The sequence below is a fragment of the Tamandua tetradactyla genome, chromosome 12 (assembly GCF_023851605.1).
Source record: "Tamandua tetradactyla isolate mTamTet1 chromosome 12, mTamTet1.pri, whole genome shotgun sequence".
NCBI classification, from domain to species: domain Eukaryota; kingdom Metazoa; phylum Chordata; class Mammalia; order Pilosa; family Myrmecophagidae; genus Tamandua; species Tamandua tetradactyla.
In genome coordinates this window covers 36,859,322-36,877,164 of record NC_135338.1, presented here as the reverse complement: position 1 = coordinate 36,877,164, position 17,843 = coordinate 36,859,322, and the positions used below count along the sequence as shown (strand labels likewise).

The following is a 17,843-nucleotide window of genomic DNA, read 5'->3' as shown; positions in this document are numbered from 1 at the left end:
TCATTCCTTAATAAAATAATATTTGTTGAGTGCCTGCTAATGCTCTTAGTGCTTGAGATATGTCGGGGAACAAAATGGATAAAAATTCTTGGCCGTGTGGAGCTTTATTTATAGTTTTTATCTCTTCCAAATAACATCCTTTTTCTAGTGCAGACTTTTCTACAGTCTGTTTCTAATTTCTGACTTTGCTGAGCTCTTTTATTGGTTCTCATATTCTATTGATTGTATTTAGATTTTCTTTTTAACTTTTTATTTTTAAATCCTTTCAAACTTATAGGACAGTTATACAGAACCCATACAGAGAACTCCAAAAAGAAACTCCTGTTCCACCAGATGCCCAGATCCACCAATTTTAGCATTTTGTCCCATTTGCCATATTCTGTGTATCCATCTATTTGTATGTCTGTCTGAATCTGTTTTCTGAACATTTTGGTGTAGATTGTATACATCATACTCCTTGAGTACTTAATACTGTCATGTATACTTTCAAAGAACAAGGATATTCACTATGCAGCTACCTTAAGTGGAGTATTAAGTTCAAGAAATTTAGCAGTGATATAAAGCTCACAGTCTGTATTTTCATATGAGCCTTTCTCCTCCCTTGTTAGATCCCATTCAGGATTGTGTATTTCATTTATTTGTCTTTTAGTCTTTTTTTTTCTTCTTTCTTTGTGTGCATGGTCCTGGAATTGAACCCAGGTCTCTGGCATGAAAGGAGGGCATTCTAACCACTGCACTACCTTGCATTGTTCATACTAGGCTAATCTAAGTTTGAATGCTCTTCTCTGGTTGACTTGAAATTATCTATATAAAGAATAGCAAAGTTATCTCAAGTGGCTTTCCATCAATGATGGCTATGTTAATATTCTAGTTCTAAGGAAATTGGTTAGCCATTGTATTTCTGACTGAATAATTTGTCTTTTGAAGTGTATGATGTAACAATTTTTTAAACATGAATTTGCTGACTTTCTAATATGTCCAAAAATGACTATAACTTTTTTCTTTTTCATGTTATTTATAGTTAGGAAGACCATAACATAGTTCTTAGCTCATGGTGAGCCTGATCTTAGGAATGTATTGCCTTGGTCTGCATAATGGAACAATTGTTTGTACATATGCTCATAGATTGACCTATCATGATGGAAGGTCAAATAGCCAGTTAACAGCTAGCAAATATTTTAATCCATCTGTGATTTAGGGAAGATGAACAAAGCAGGATTAAAATTATGATTTTACATTATTTTAGATAGGCTTTTGCTATATTGTAGGAATTATAAGGGCACTGTAATAGAAAATGAAACTCTTCAGAGGAAAAATTGGGGCTGCAGATGGCTTTATCTCTGGTCTTATGTGTACAGTTATTCTTAGTCCAGTTAGTTGGAACAAATATTGAGTTGGGAGACCAGATTCTTCTAGTCTCAGCTGTGCCACTTCTATATGACTGTAGTCAAGTTATCCCCGCTGTGAGAATCCTAACCTGTAAATAAGGACAATAATAATAATAAATATCCCACCTACTGTAAAGGTTATGTGTAGAGTGCTGAATGAGGAAATATGAGTGAAAATGTTTGAGGATACTAATGTGCTATGGAAATATTAGTTGGTAAACTTTATTTCCTGTTACTAGAAAGCTGCTATCAACAACTAGTATGACAGAATACAAACCAAGATAGCTGTTGTGGTTCCAACTTGGGTCATTGAGTCTCAAAACCAATAATATTAATATAAAAATTTATCTTTAGTGTAATTTACTATGCAAATGCTTTTCTGTTGGAAAAGAAGAAACGAACCATAGGACTGACTAGATAGAATGGAGATAGAGGAGATTGCTCTTTTTTTTCCCAATCCTGCTTCTTAGTGTTGTTTTGTTTTTCCTCCCCATTGTTTTCTAGGCAAAGAGTGTATACAGCAATTAGCTGAAAATACCAGATATTTCAGGAGACGCCTGAAAGAAATGGGCTTCATCATCTATGGGAATGAAGACTCACCTGTAGTGCCTTTGATGCTCTACATGCCAGCCAAAATTGGGTATGTTTTGTTGCAGACTATCAGTTGGTCTCAGGTTAGATCTAAGGCAGCTCTGGTATGAGACAAAGGCCTGGGTATTTTGTTAGGGAAAAATGTCTTGACCTTAACTGTGTTAAGCTTCATTTGCCTTATATGCCATAGATAAATAGTGGATTCAAAATTGCAGGATTTCTTAACTTGTTATTCTTTCATTAAACACACATATGAATGCATTCCATATGTACTGTTTTGGGTATTGGGCATATGTTCTAGCAGGACAAGAGACATATGTAACAAATAAATAAACTACGAAGTATACTAGGAGGTGTTAAGTGCTGTGGAAAAAATTAGAACAGATTAAAGGAGATTGATAGTACCTGTAGGCAGGCCAGTTACAAAATTAAATAAAGTCACCAGGATAGGCTTCATTGGGAAGGGAAGAAGATGACATTTGAGCAAATACTGGATAGAGCTGAGAGAGTTAGCCCTCTGGGGAAAGAAGTATCTGTGTGAAGGTTAAAACGCAGGATTGTGTTTGGTTGATGGAAGAATAGCAGAGAGATCAGTGGAACTGGAGTGCAGTGCCCAAAAGGTGGGGGTGGCTATGAGATCAAGAAAGTACTAGAAGACATTTGAAGAGCAAATGTGAACAAATATAATTACATGTAAAATTGCATGAAATATGTAGAATAAAGGAGTAATCTGCTTAGTATAGGTAGGCTCAGTAAAAAAGGCATACCTCTTTGGAATGGGTGGGTTTTGAGGTGGAATTTCAATATAAAATTGGATAAGAATTATTCCTCAGGTTTGATTAAACCCATCAAGGGTATAAATATTTTTATTCATCTCTGAATCCCCAGTGTCCATCAAAGCCGCTGGTTCTCAGGGTACTCAGTAAATGTTTATTGAAGTGAATAAAAGGGAAAATGAAATTGGGGTATCTGGAAGTATGGTGGTTCCAAAGATAGTAAAGGGGAAATTTGAGAAAGGTGCTGTATGAGGGAAAATGATGGGTTCAGTTTTTTAAAAGAAATCATATGGTCAGTGGCCTTCATAAGGGATGGTGGAAACAAACCAAAGAACGTTATGGAATTATCATAAATAAACTTGCAGTTATCAGATCTGGAGGACTCAGTCTAGAACCCTTTCTTTATTTTATTTTATTATTTTTCTTGACAAATCTTCACACACATACATTCCATATATGGCATACAATTAGTGGCTCAGTGTCATCACATAGTTGTGTATTCATCACCATGATCATTTTTAGGACATTTGCATCACTCCAGAAAAAGAAATAAAAAGAAAAACTCATACATCCCTTACCCTTCCCTCTCATTGACCACTAATATTTCAGTCTACCCAATTTATTTTACCCCTTATCCCCCCTATTATTTATTTATTTTTTTATCTACCTATCTAACTATATATATATTGTATGCTGTATGGTAGGGGTCACAGTTCTTTTCCCATGTGAGTATCCCATTATAGCAGTACCATTTGTTGAATTTTTTTTTGGGGGGGGGGTGAGGGGGAAAGGTATGAGCTGGGAATCAAACCCAAGTTTCCCACATGGCAAGCAAGAATTCTGCCACTGAACTACCTATGCACCCCCATCCGTATTTTTTTTTTTTTAACTCTTAGGCCTAAATTTTCAGTAGACTTGACTTATCCTTTGTGGGGTTAAGTTTCATATGAACAAACCCCGAATCCTTATTTTTTTTAAAAAAAAAAAACTTTTTTTATTGTATAGTATAACATATATACAAAGCAAAGAAATAAAAAAGCAATAGTTTTTAACGCACTCTTCAAAAAGTGGTTACAGGAGAGATCCCAAGTTTGTCATGGGCTACCATACGATCCTCTCAGATTTTCCTTCTAGTCCTCCAGAATATAGGAGGCTAGAGGACTTAAATATACTTTTATCATCACAATTGACTTTTTTTCCTTTTTTGTGAACAATAACACATATACAAAAAAGCTATAAATTTCAAAGCACAGAACCACAATTAGTTGTAGAACATATTTCAGACTTTGACATGGGTTACAATTTCACAATTTTAGGTTTTTACTTCTAGCTGCTCTAAAATACTGGAGACTAAAAGATATCAATTTAATGATTCAGCATTCATATTCATTTGTTAAGTCCTATCTTCTGTAGGACTACCTGAAACTTGCAAAAGAGCAACCCCCAGAGTAGCTTCTCACCTCTATTTGAACTCTCTCTGCCACTGATACTTATTAATTACACTTCTTTACCCCATTTGGTCAGGATGTAATTGTTGATCCCATGGTACCAGGTCTGGATTCACCCCGGGAATCCTCTCCCACATCACCAGGGAGACTTCACCCCTGGATGTCCCATCCATATTTTTTTACTCATTTGTCCATACCCTGGATAAAAGAAGCATCAGACACAAGGTTTTCACAATCTCACAGACAAATTGTAAAAGCTATAAAGTTATACAGTCATCTTCAAGAATCAAGACTACTGGAACACAGCTCTATAGTTTCAGGTACTTCCCTCTAGCCATTCCGATACACCATAAACTAAAAAAGGATATCTATATAATGCATAAAAATAACCTCCAGGATAACCTCTCAACTGTTCTCAGCCACTGAAACTTATTTTGTCTCATTTCTCTTCTCCCCCTTTTTCGTCAAGAAGGCTTTCTCAATCCCTTGATGCTAGGTCCTGGCTCGTTCTGGGAGTTCGGTCCCCTGTTTCCAGGGAGATTTACAAACTCCTGGGAGTCATGTCCCACATAAGGGCGAGGGCAGTGAGTTCACCTGCCAAGTTGACTTAAAGAGAGAAGCCACATCTGAGCAACAAAAGAGGTTCTTTGAGGTTGCTCTTAGCCTAATTTCAAGTAAGTCTAACCTGTCCTTTGCAGGAATAAGTTTCATGGGGATGAATCCCAAGATCGGGGGCTTGGCCTATTGATTTGGTTGTCCCCACTGCTCACAAAAATATCAGGAATTCTCCAAATGGGGAAGTTGAATGGTACCTCCTTTCTCCCCAGTCGCCCAAGGGAACCTTGCAAATACTTCTTTATTCACTGCACAAATTACCCTGGGATATATCAGAGCAGCACACTTACCTGGCCAAACCAACAAAATTTCACACCTGTTCTAGTTTGCTAGCTGCTGGAATGCAATATACCAGAAATGGAATGACTTTTTAAAAGGGGAATTTTATAAGTTGCTAGTTTACAGTTCTAAGGTTGAGAAAATGTCCCAATTAAAACAAGTCTATAGAACTGTCCAATCTTAGGCATCCAGGGAAAGATACCTTGGTTCAAGAAGGTCAGTGAAGTTCAGGGTTTCTCTCTCAAGTGAGAAGGCACATGGCGAACACAGTCAGGGTTTCTCTCTAATCTGGAAAGGCATATGGTGAACATGGCATCATCTGATAGCTTTCTCTTCTGGCTTCCTGTTTCGTGAAGCTCCCCAGGAGGCGTTTTCCTTCTTCATCTTCAAAGGTCGCTGGCTGGTAGACTTTCTCCTTCTCGTGGCTGTGTCATTCTCTGCTCTCTCAGAACCTCCCTCATTCTCCAAAATGTTTCCTCTTTTATAGGACTCCAGAAACTAATCAAGACCCACCCAAATGGGTGGAGACATGCCTCCACCTAACCCAGCTTAACCACTCTTGATTAAATCACATCTCCACAGAGATGATCTGATTACATTTTCAAGCATTCAATGCTGAATAGGGATTAGAAGAAATGGCTGCCTTTACAAAATGGGATTAAGATTAAAACATGACTATTCTAGGATGCATACATCATTTCAAACCAGCACGACATCCTACTCAAGATTCCCTGTACTTGTGGTGTTCAACTAAACTGACCATAAAAATTAAATTAGGTAATGCACTACCCAAAATGTAAATTTTGTAGCAAATAAACATCTCTCCCTTTGGTCTCACATAGAGGTGAAAGTTTTAAAATATGGACCATATCATCTTTTACCCTGTATTCTGTTCTACCTTAGTCCTATCCAGATCAACTTCCTTCATATCTCTACATGAAGTCTCATCTCTTTTTCAACTTTTTAAACAGTTCCTCTAAGGGGTAGTGCTGGCTTTCATAGCTTCAGAGGTCTAACTCTGACTCTCAGGCGTCAGTCACATAAATACCTCAAGTTTCTGGAAAGGATCACGTTATATGCCAACTGCTCAGTATCTCAGAATTTAGAAACAACAGTTACAACTCCAGAATAGATGTGACTGCTATAAGAGCTTACAGTCTAGGACCCTTTACAATAGGCACCAACCTGATAACCCATGCTCTCAACTTCATTCAGTTCAGCAAGTTTTTATATTATAGTTAGTCCATATGATTGAAGTATGATAATATTTGTATTTTTGTTCCTGACATTTCATTCAGCATACAGTCCTTAGGAATCATACAGCTAGTTGCATGCCTCACAATGTCATTCCTTCTTGTGGCCATTGTACATACAATGTAGTCCATTGCATGTACACACCATAGTTCCCCCTGCCATTCCTCAGTTGTTATACCTTTAGGCCACCTCCATGCATGAACACCTGTATGCATATGTCCATTCCTGTCCCCACATTCAGTTCCTCCAGGGTATGCTGAACAATGGGGTTTTAGGATCATATGGCAACCCTACCCCAAGCCTCCTGTGGAACCGCCATACTGCCCTCCAACGGGCTGGCTGTACCTCTCAGTTTCCCTACAGATAGTGAATAGGTACATCTCTTTCTCCATTTTTTCTCTAGCACTTATTTCTCTCTGTTCTTTTTTTTTTTTTTTTTGTATGCAGTTTGGTGGCGGTCACATTTCATTCTTTTTCCATGTGAGTATCCCCTTATTGCAACACCATTTGTTGAATTTTTGTTTGGTTTTTTTGTTTGTTTGTTTGGGAAGTGCATGGGCTGGGAATCGAACCCAGGTCTTTAAACAATTTTATTCGCACATCATACAATCCAATCTAAGTATATAGACGTGCCTTTGCCACCATAGTCTATATGAAGACATTTCCTTTTCTTCCACAATAAATCCAAACCCCCCATGTTGACATTCAGTTTTGGTATAATGCTTTGTTACATTCAGTAGAAGCATATTACATTTAGGACTCTTTCATTAGAAAATACTGTATCTAATCTGTTTTGCACAGGGGAACTAACTTTGTACACTGTAATTAAGTAATATTTAGGGTAAAAACTTGAAGCTCCCAGAACTGGAATAAGCCCTAGATATCTGGGAATTTGTGCTGAAGACATAATGCTCAGGTTCAACCTTGACATAAAGAAGGTACATTGAAGAAGATATTGGTACTGGAGTAGATGGGACCTCTCTAAGACAGTTCCTCATAAAGGCTAGAGTAACATAATGCTAAATGTGCAGTATTTTTTATTCTCAAAGAAATGCTATAAACTGCTTAAGAGAAAAGTAAAAAAAAGGAATAAGGTAGATCAACAAGAAGAAAAGACAAAGAACAATAAGAACAACATAATCCAGTACATAAAATTTATGTGAAAGTTAGAATAGTGTTATTTAGACAAGACTTGGAACAAGGTCACATTCAACCAAGTTGGTTGATGTAAGATGCAGGCATTTTATTTTAATTTTTTTAATGAAATTTTATTGAAATACATATTCATGTGCCATGTAATCATCCAACGTGAACGGTTCACAGTATCATCATATAGCTGTGCATTTATCACATAATTGAAATTTGAACATTTTCATTACTCCAAAAAAATACAAATAAGAATAAAAATAAAGTAAAAAGGAACACCCAAAACATCCATAACCTCCCATCCCCCCTATTATTTATTTATTTATTGTTCTTATTTTCTTGCTCATCTGTCCATATATTGGATAAAGGGAATGTCAAGTACAAGGTTTTCACAATCACTCAGTCACACTTTAAAAGCTATATAATTATGCAATCATCTTCAAGAATCAAGACTATTTAGACTACCTGTAGGCATGCCTAAAAGTTACTTCTGGAGGACCTCTGTTGTTGCTCTGATGTGGCCTCAGTCTCTAAGCCCACCTCTGCAAGTAAAATCATTGCCATCCCCCCTACGTGGGACATGACATCCAGGGGTGAAAGTCTCCCTGACGATGTGGGAGAGGATTCCCAGGGTGAATCCAGACCTGGCACCATGGGATCAACAATTACATCCTGACCAAATGGGGGAAAGAAGTGTAATTAATAAGTATCAGTGGCAGAGAGAGTTCAAATAGAGGTGAGAGACTACTCTGGAGGTTGCTCTTCTGCAAGTTTCAGGTAGACCTTGCTACCTATCATAACCTGCCAACACCCAACAAGGACCATTCCAGCCAATCCTAAAGAACACGTAGGACAATTTATAAGATTCCACAAGGCTTCCAGGAACTAGAGTAACTTACCAGAAATCTACAATCTCCAGGTGGATTCCTGGTCCAGATAAGTCCTGAAACCTAGCTGAGCCTCTCCAGAACATCAGATAGTTCCATCTCTCCACCCCATATTAGTGACAGACCCTTCCAATAGCAAAACTTTACAATTGCCGTAGCCCAAACACCCCTAAAGAGAGGGATGGAAAGATCAAAGGTAATGATGGAATTATACATAGAAGATAGGACTTAACAAATGAATATGAATGCTGAATCATTAAATTTGATATCTCTTTTAGTCTCCAGTACTTTAGAGCAGCTAGAAGTAAAAACTTAAAATTGTGAAATTGTAACCCATGTCAAAGTCTGAAATATGTTCTACAACTAATTGTGGTTCTGTGCTTTGAAATTTATAGCTTTTTTGTATATGTGTTATTGTTCACAAAAAAGGAAAAAAAGTCAGTTGTGATGATAAAAGTATATTTAAGTCCTCTAGCCTCCTATATTCTGGAGAACTAGAAGGAAAAATCTGAGAGGATCGTATGGTAGCCCATGACAAACTTGGGATCTATCCCGTAACCACTTTTTGAAGAGCGCGTTGAAAACTATTGCTTTTTTATTTCTTTGCTTTGTATATATGTTATACTATATAATAAAAAAAATGTTAAAAAACCTGCTAGGTCAGAATGCAAGAAAGACATCAGAAGTCATCTTAGGCCTGTGGTGGAAGAAGAGAGGCAAACCCCATGGCCAATATGGAGATTTTCTTCAGAGCATGTATTGTAATGCCCTTTGAAGTCAAAGAAAATTTTTGAAAAATCTCTGGATGTAAAAAAAAAAATATTTAAGCCCTCTAGCCTCCTATATTCTGGAACAGCTAGAAGGAAAAATATGAGGATCATATGATAGGCCATGACAAACTCTGGGATCAGTCCTGTAATCACTTGTTGTAGAGTGCTTTGAAAACTATTGCTTTTTTATTTCTTTGCTTTGTATTTATGTTATGCTATATAATTAAAAAAATATTTAAAAAAAGAATCTAAGGCTATTGGGTTACAGTTCAACAGTATCAGTATCTCCCTGTAGCTATCCCAATACACCAAAAACTGAAAAGGGATATCTATATAATGCATGAAAATAACCTCCAGAATGACCTCTCAACTCTATTTGAAATTTCTCAACCACTTAAAGTTTGTTTCATTTCTCTTTCCCCTTTTTGTCAAGACTTTCTCAATCCACAATGCCTTGGCCTGGATCATCCCCGGAATCATGTCCCTCGTTGCCAGGGAGATTTATGCCCCTGGAAGTTGTGTCCCACATAGCGGGGAGGGCAGTAAGTTCACCTGCAGAGTTACCTTAGAGAGAGGCCACATCTGAGCAACGAAACGGGTTCTCTGTGGGTGGCTCTTAGGCATAATCATAAGTAGGCTTAGCTTCTCCTTTGCAAGAATAAGTCGCAAAGACAAGCCCCAAGATTGAGGGCCTCACCCAGCAACTTGGCAGTCCCCAATGCTTGCAAGAATATCAGGCATGAGTAGGTTTTAAACTTAAGTTGAACCAGTGTTACATATGAGAGACACCTTTACAGGCTTTGGTGACATATCTCTTTAGGCTAAAGAGACTATCGCTGATTAGTCTGCCAACTGTATATTCTTTCACCTTTGTAAAGGAAATGATTTGGAAGAAGATTACATTAGAATTGAATAAGAGAAGTCTTTGTGAACTGTCAAGTAACTTTAATAGAAGCCTTCAGTACCTGTATCACCAGTGAATTTAAATCATTCAAGACAGCAGGACCCTTGTACTGTTTGCTTTATTACTCTCCCTGGTTTATTTTCCTTGATTTCCCTTTGAAGGGCCTTTGGACGGGAGATGCTGAAGCGGAACATTGGTGTAGTTGTGGTGGGATTTCCTGCTACCCCGATTATTGAATCCAGAGCAAGGTTTTGCTTATCAGCAGCTCATACCAAAGAAATCCTTGATACGGTAAGTACACAGTTTCACCTGCATATAAAATATATCTTGTGGGTGGGCCACGGTGGCTCAACGGGGAGAGTTCTCACCTGCCATGCCGGAAGCCCGGGTTCAATTCCTGGTGCCTGCCCATGCAAAAAAAAAAAAAAAAAGCCCTCTCATTACATACACACCTTGTAATGAGAGGACCTGCCTATGAGATGAAATTAATCATGTGTTGATCTTGATGTTGTTTGAGCACCTAAGAAATCTACTGGTAACACAGAAAAGTGGTTCAGACTGCTACTTAAAACATTACCATTGAGAAAAAATTGCAAAAGCCTTGGCACCAGCCACTGGGCCCTGCATGTTCTGGGCTCTGCAGAGCTCTCCATCTTCACCTTGTTCCACTGTCCTCCTTTTATGTGCTCTAGAGCTGTATAGTTCACTTTTTACTCTTCGCTAAACCTTTTCTTGTGCTGTTCATCTGGAGAATTTTCTCGAGTCTTTTCTTGCTGTCACCCATTCAGTCTTTACATCTCCCCTTAAGGAAACTTGCTCAGGAGTATTCCCAAACATTCTTGCTGTATGTTCCCTTAGAATCTTAAGCTTCCCTCTTAATAAATTCTTCACACTTATATAATGGCAATCTACTAGATAAATTTCTTTGAGGTTAGGGACAAAATATGTTTTGTTCATTCTCTGTTCTCAGCATCTGTCACAGCACATACCAGGGGCTCATGATTATTACTGAATGTAATTATGTTTTCTTGCTATATTCTTATCTTCTGCTATTCTTTTAATATACTACTCTTTCACATCCAAGACTTCAGACTTTAAATAACTATTGCCTTTTGTGAGATTCTAGAGCTTTAGAATATAATACTCTTGCCACAAAATTACTTGCTAGTAATATTCATAAACTTATTGATGATCTGTTAGTGTTATTATGAATGCATACGCATATTTTAAATCTCATTATATGATAGTGATTAAATGTACAAATTAAAAAATGTTTTTGCATGAGGAAGAACAAAGGAATGTCAGTACTGCAAGGTGTTGAAAATAGGTGGTAATTCATACTTTAAAACTTTAACTTACGTGTAAGACTAAAGCAAAAAATGTTTATTTGGTACAAAATATTTATTTTGACTAGTGCAGTTCCTAATATAATTTATGTGGACAGCTTAATTGAATACCATAAGTACATGGAACCTTGAGTAGGGCATGAGATTTTGTAGGTTTGTCCAGAATGATGTCTTGATAAATCCCAGAGTGATTTGAACAGTGAATAAAAAAGTATTTGCAAAGTCCCCTTGGGGAAATGGTGAGAAAGGGCGAGAATTCACCTTCCCCAAGTGGAGAATTCTTGATGTTCTCACAAGCAGTGGGGACAACCAAAGCAATAGGCTGAGACCCCAATCTTAGGGTTTGTTCATATGAAACTTAACCTTGCAAAGGATAGGCTAAGCCTACTTAAAATTAGGCCCAAGAGTCACCCCCAGGAGAACCTCTTTTGTTGCTCAGATGTGGCCTCTCTCTCTCAGCCAACATGACAAGCAGACTCACTTCCCTCCCCCTCTCTATGTTGGGACATGACTCCTAGGGGTATGGACCTTCCTGGCAACATGGGACAGAACTCTTAGAATGAGCTGGGGACTCAGCACTAAGAGATTGAGAAAACCTTCTCAACCAAAAGAGGGAAGAGCGAAATGAGACAAAATAAAGTGTCAATGGCAGAGAGATTCCAAAGAGAGTCGAAAGGTTATCCTGGGGGTTATTCCTACACATTAAATAGATATCACCTTTTTAGTTAAGGTGTAATGGAGAGGCTGAAGGGAACTGCCTGAAAATGTAGAGCTGTGTTCCAGTAGCCGTGTTTCTTGAAGATGCTTGTATAATGATACAGCTTTTGCAATGTGACTGTGTGATTGTGAAAACCTTGTGTCTGATGCTTCTTTTATCTACCTTATGGACAGATGAGTAAAACATATGGATTAAAAATAAATAAATAATAGGGGGAACAAATGTTAAAATAAATTTAGTAGATTGAAATGCTAGTGATCAATGAAAGGAAGGGGTAAGGGGTATGGTATGTATGATTTTTTTTTCTGTTTTTTTAAATTTCTTTTTCTGAATTGATGCAAATGTTCTAAGAAATGATCATGATGATATACAACTATGTGATGACATTGTGAATTACTGATTATATATGTAGAATGGAATGATCATATGGTAAGAATGTTCATGTTTGTTGTTATATTTTTAAAAAATTAAAATTTTAATAAAATAAATAATGGGAACAAATGTCAAAATAAATTTAGTAGATTGAAATTCTGGTAACCGGTGAGGGGAAAGGGGGAAGGGGGTATGGTATGTACAAATTTTTTTCTTTTTTCTTTTTATTTCTTTTTCTGAATTGATGCAAATGTTCTGAGAGGTGATCATGGTGATGAATATACAACTGTGTGATGATAGTGTGAATTATTGTTTCTATACCAGGAATGGAATGATCATATGGTAAGAATGTCCATGTTTGTATGTTTAAAAAAAAATTGAAAAAATATCTCATTATAGTATAGTAATTTAATTAAAATTTTATATTATTTCTGATAGGTGAAGACTTTTGACTTACCTTTTTGCACATAACAGAATTTCTAAAATAGTATATTCTTAATCTCATTCTGACATTGTCAAGTTGAATTCATTTTAGTGATACTTTATTTTTTGTTTGTCTTTACTTTGATTATGCCTTTCAGAATTTTAAAAATAGATTTGCCTATTTCTCAAAGGTCTTTGGCTTTTATGCTAATAATATATCCACAACAAAGTTTTCCCATTTTATCCATTTTCAAGTTTATAGTTCAGTGGTGTTAATTGCACTTCACAATATTGTGCTATCATCACCACCATACCAAGTATTCCCCAATGCCCTAAACAGAAATATTGTACCCTTTGGCACAGCTTCCCGTTGTCCCTGCCGCCCCCTTAATTATTTTTAAATCCAATAATTTCAGTTCTTCCTTTCATTCTACTCTTTTTGGATGTCTGAGTTTTGTTATACCTATTTTTTTAAATGGCTTTGTCATTATAAGTAATATCTATAACAATATAGTAGATCTTCAGTCAACAACTTTAGCTACAGAGAACTCTACACATTCATGAAAGATTACATTAACCAGGGTAATTAAACAAATTTCTGTTTTCAACAGAGAACTTGCCAGTTGAGAGTTCTCATTGTTTTCAGTCTTAAATCATTTGAGGAATTGCTTGAATTTCCCTTCCATCTAAGTTTTTGTTTTGTTATTTTAAAGGATCCAAGTGTACTTTTTGAAATGATGGATTTGTTAAAAGCCATTTTGTCTTATGATATTTTATGGAAATAAACACGAGTTAAACCATTATGATATAGAAACTAATTTTCATTTAGTAATGGGCCCTGTATTCACTTTTGATAAATAACATTACAGTAACAAACAACCCCAAGGTATCAGAGGCTTTAGCTGTAATTTAGCTTGCTCCTCACGTCTTCTTTCTGAGGATAAGCAGGCCACGCCCTTTTGTGGTAGCAGGAAAAGAGAAATGGCAGACCTACACTACGGCTCTTTAAGTTTCTGATCCAATATTACATTTATTACTTGTGTTCGTATTTCATTGACCAAAGCAAGTCTCATGGCAAAGCCCAAAGTTCATGGGGCTTCTCCTATAGGGAATCACTGCAAATCACTTGACAAAGATGGGACATATATAATCTTTTTACCGTGAGAGATGTGAATAACTATGAACAGTACTAAAATCTACTGCTGAACCCCTGTGAGCAGTGTCTTGTCAATAAGACTGCAAACTGTAAGTTTCTGTATTCTCTGTTGTTACCTTGGTAGTTACCATGGGGCTTAAATTTAACCACCTAAATCTATAACAATCACATATGCCTTGGTACCAACTTAATTTCAACAATATACACATGTTGTTCCTGTATCCCTCTGGCCTTTATGTAGTTCTTTTCACACATTGCATGTTTATACATTCAGAGTCCAAAACCACTGATTTATCATTGCATTTTCTGCTGTTGCCTTTTAGATCCTGTAGTAATTAAAAGGAAAGGTTATAAACCAATAGTAGTACTGATTTTTATAATTACCCATATCATTATCTTTACCAGAGACCTTTATTTCTTCATGTGGTGTAAATACATTTCTAGTGTACTTTCCTTTCACCCTTCTGAACTCCCTTTAGTATGTCTTGTAAAGCCAGCTAGTGGTGACAGAGTCCTTCGGCTTTTGTTTAACAAGGGATTTCTTAATCTTTCCTTCATTTTTTTAAAACATTTTTTTATTGTATAAAATAACATATATACAAAGCAAAGAAAGAAAAAGGAAATAATTTTCAAAGCACTCTTCAACAAATGGCTGCAGAACAGATCCTAGAGTTTGTCATAGGCTACTGTTCTATCTCAGATTTTTCCTTCTAGCTGCCCCAGGACACCAGAGGCTAGAAGGAATTTTTTTTTTTTTATCATCACATTTGACTTTTTTTCCTGTTTGTGAAAAATAACATATATACAAAAAAGCAGTAAATTTCAAAGCACATCACAACAGATTGTAGAACAGATTTCAGAGTTTAATATGGTTTACAGTTCCACAATTTTAGGTTTTTACTTCTACCTGCTCTAAGATACTGGAAACTAAAAGAAATATCAGTATAATAATTCAGCAATCATACTCATTTGTTAAACCCTACTTTCTCTGTTTAACTCTGCCATCACCTTTGATCTTTCTCCCAATCTTTAGGGATATTTGGGCTATGCCCATTCTGATTCTTCATGTTGGAAGGGGCTGTCGATAATATGCGATAGGGGGATGGGACTAGTTGATGTTCTGGAAGAACTGGCTCCTCTGCATTTCAGGACTTATCTGGACCAGGAACCCATCTGGGGGTTGTAGGTTTTGGAAAGTTACCCTAGTGCATGGAAGCTTTGTAGAATCACATATATTGCCCTAGATATTCTTTAGGATTGGTTGAATGGTTTTGGTTGGGGTTTGCAAGTTATGGTAGGTAGCAATGTCTAACTGAAGTTTGCATCAGAGTGACCTCCAGAGTAGCCTCTCAACTCTTATTTGAACTCTCTCAACCATTGATACTTCATTTTTTACACTTCTTTCCCCTTTTGGTCAGGATGGTATTGTTGATCCCATGGTGCCAGGGCCAGACTCATCCCTGGAAGTCATCTCCCATGCTGCCAGGGAGACTTTTACCCCTGGATGTCATGTCCCACATGGGGGGAGGGCAACAATTTCACTTAAAGAGTTGGGCTTAGAGAGAGTGAGGCCACATCTGAGCATCAAACCATAAAGAGTTACTGGAAGTAACTCTTAGGTATACCTACAGGTAAGCTAAGTTTCTCTGCCATGTACATGCTCTTCACAATAGCAAGCCTCAAGATCAAGGGCTTGACCTGTTGATTTGGGTGTCCCTAATGTTTGACGCAGTATGAGCTGTTTCCCAGGTGATAAAGTTTAATAGCTCAATATTTTTTCTCCTATCCCTCAAGGGACTTTGCCAATACTTTTTGAGTATCTGCTTTATATACTCTGGGATGTATCCAGACATTACATTAAGCATACAGGATTAAAGGCCCTCATTCTTGTTCTGAGCTCCCTATGTTTGGATTGTTTAAATGATCTATCTGGACAGTTTGAGTTAGATTATGTGCTACAGAAAATTTAGGTTCTAGACAGAATAAACCTTTCTTGCTTTGGTCTCAAAGATTAGATGAGGTTCTAAAATATAATAAAATATAGACAGTATCTTCCTTACCCCTGTATTCTGAATTACCTTAATCCAGACCTAATTGGCCTCATTCTTATCTCTAAATATCAGGTGTGCTGGTTTGAAAGGATTATGTGTCCTAGAAAAGCCATGTTTTAATCCTAATCCCATTTTGTGGAGGAAGCCTTTTCTTTTAATCCCTATGCACCACTTTAGGTTGGTGGTTTGATTAGATTATCTCTATGGAGATGTGGCTCCCCCAATTATGGGTATTAGAGGGAGATCTGACTCCATCTATTCCAGGTGGGTCTTGATTAGTTTACTGGAATCCTTTAAAAGAGGAAACATTCTGGAAAAAGTCTTAAGTGCAACAGAGCTACAAGAGAGCCATGAGAACCACAAGAGCCCATGCAGCCAGAGACCTTTGGAGATGAAGAAAGAAAAACACCCCTGCAGGAGCTTCATGGAACAAGAAGCCTGGAGAGAAAGCTAGCAGATGTCGCCATACTTGTCATGTGCCTCTCCAGTTGAGAGAGAAACCCTGGACTTTATCGGCCTTTCTTCAATGAAGGTAATATCTTGTTGGTGCCTTAATTTGGACATTTCTATAGACTTAATTTAATTAGGACATTTTCATAGTCTAGAACTGTAAACTTGCAACTTATAAATTCCCCCTTTTTAAAAGCTGTTCCAGTTCTGGTATATCACATTCCAGCAGCTTGCAAACTAGAACACCAGGTTATATATGTATATATATAAAACAGCCTCTCAAAATCCAGAAATAATAATTACCACTCTGGACTAAAAGTTACTGCTATAAGAACTTACAATCTAGGCCATCTGTTTTCTTTCTTTCCTTCATTTTTGAAAGATAGGTCTGACAGATATAGTATTCCTGGTGGGAAATTTTTTGCTTTTAGCACTTAAAAAATGTCTTCCCACTGCTTTATTGCCTTCAAGGTTCCAATGAAAAATCAACACTTAGTTTTATTGAGACTCCCTTGTATGTGACAAATTGTTTCTTTCTTGTGGCTTTCAGAAGTCTGTCCTTATCTTTGGCATTCGATAGTCTGATTATAAGATGCTGTGGCATTGGTCTGTTTTATTTTATCCTTTTGAGAGTTTTTGAGCATCTTGTATATATATATATTCATATCTTTCAGTAAATTTGTGAAGTTATCAGCCATTATTTCTTTGAATATTCTTTCTGCTCCTTTTGTTCTTTCTCTTCCTTCTTGGAATCTCACAATGCATATATTGGTACACCTGATGGTATCCCACAGGTTCTTCAGGATCTGGCCAGTTTTCTTCCATCTTTCTCCTTTCTGTTCCTCAGGCTGGATGATTTCAATTGTCTTATATTCAAGTTCAGTGATTCTTTCTTCTGCCAGCTTCAATTTGCTGTTGAACCCCTTTAGGGAATTTTTAATTTCTGTTACTTTGATCTTCAGCTGTATGTCTTGGTTCCTTCTCATAATTTCCATTCTTTGTTGATATATTTTTTGCATTCATCTGTCATTTTCCAATTTCCCTTTAGTTCTTTGTGCATGTTTTCTTTGAGCATACTTAGGACCACTTATTTAAAGTCTGTCTGGGATGTCCCAGGTCTGATCCTCCTCATTGACGGTTTTGAATGCTTTAATTATCTCCTTTGCCTGGATCATTGCTTCCTGTTTATATTTCATAACCTTTTGTTGAAACCTGGACATTTTTGATATTTTAATGCATTATTACTAAAATTTTCCTTAATGCTTGTAT

The 17,843-nt window shown here is 36.9% G+C and overlaps 1 protein-coding gene across 2 annotated transcripts in view; it reads left to right on the top strand.

Annotated features, from left to right (window-relative positions):
* Window positions 1-17,843, top strand: part of SPTLC2 (serine palmitoyltransferase long chain base subunit 2) — a 140,163-nt gene that overhangs the window by 104,756 nt on the left and 17,564 nt on the right. For both annotated transcript variants that reach the window (XM_077123200.1, XM_077123201.1), the window contains exons 10-11: window positions 1,893-2,028; window positions 10,220-10,349. In XM_077123200.1, coding sequence (XP_076979315.1) covers window positions 1,893-2,028; window positions 10,220-10,349 — 266 coding nt within the window. The remainder of the gene's footprint in view (window positions 1-1,892; window positions 2,029-10,219; window positions 10,350-17,843) is intronic.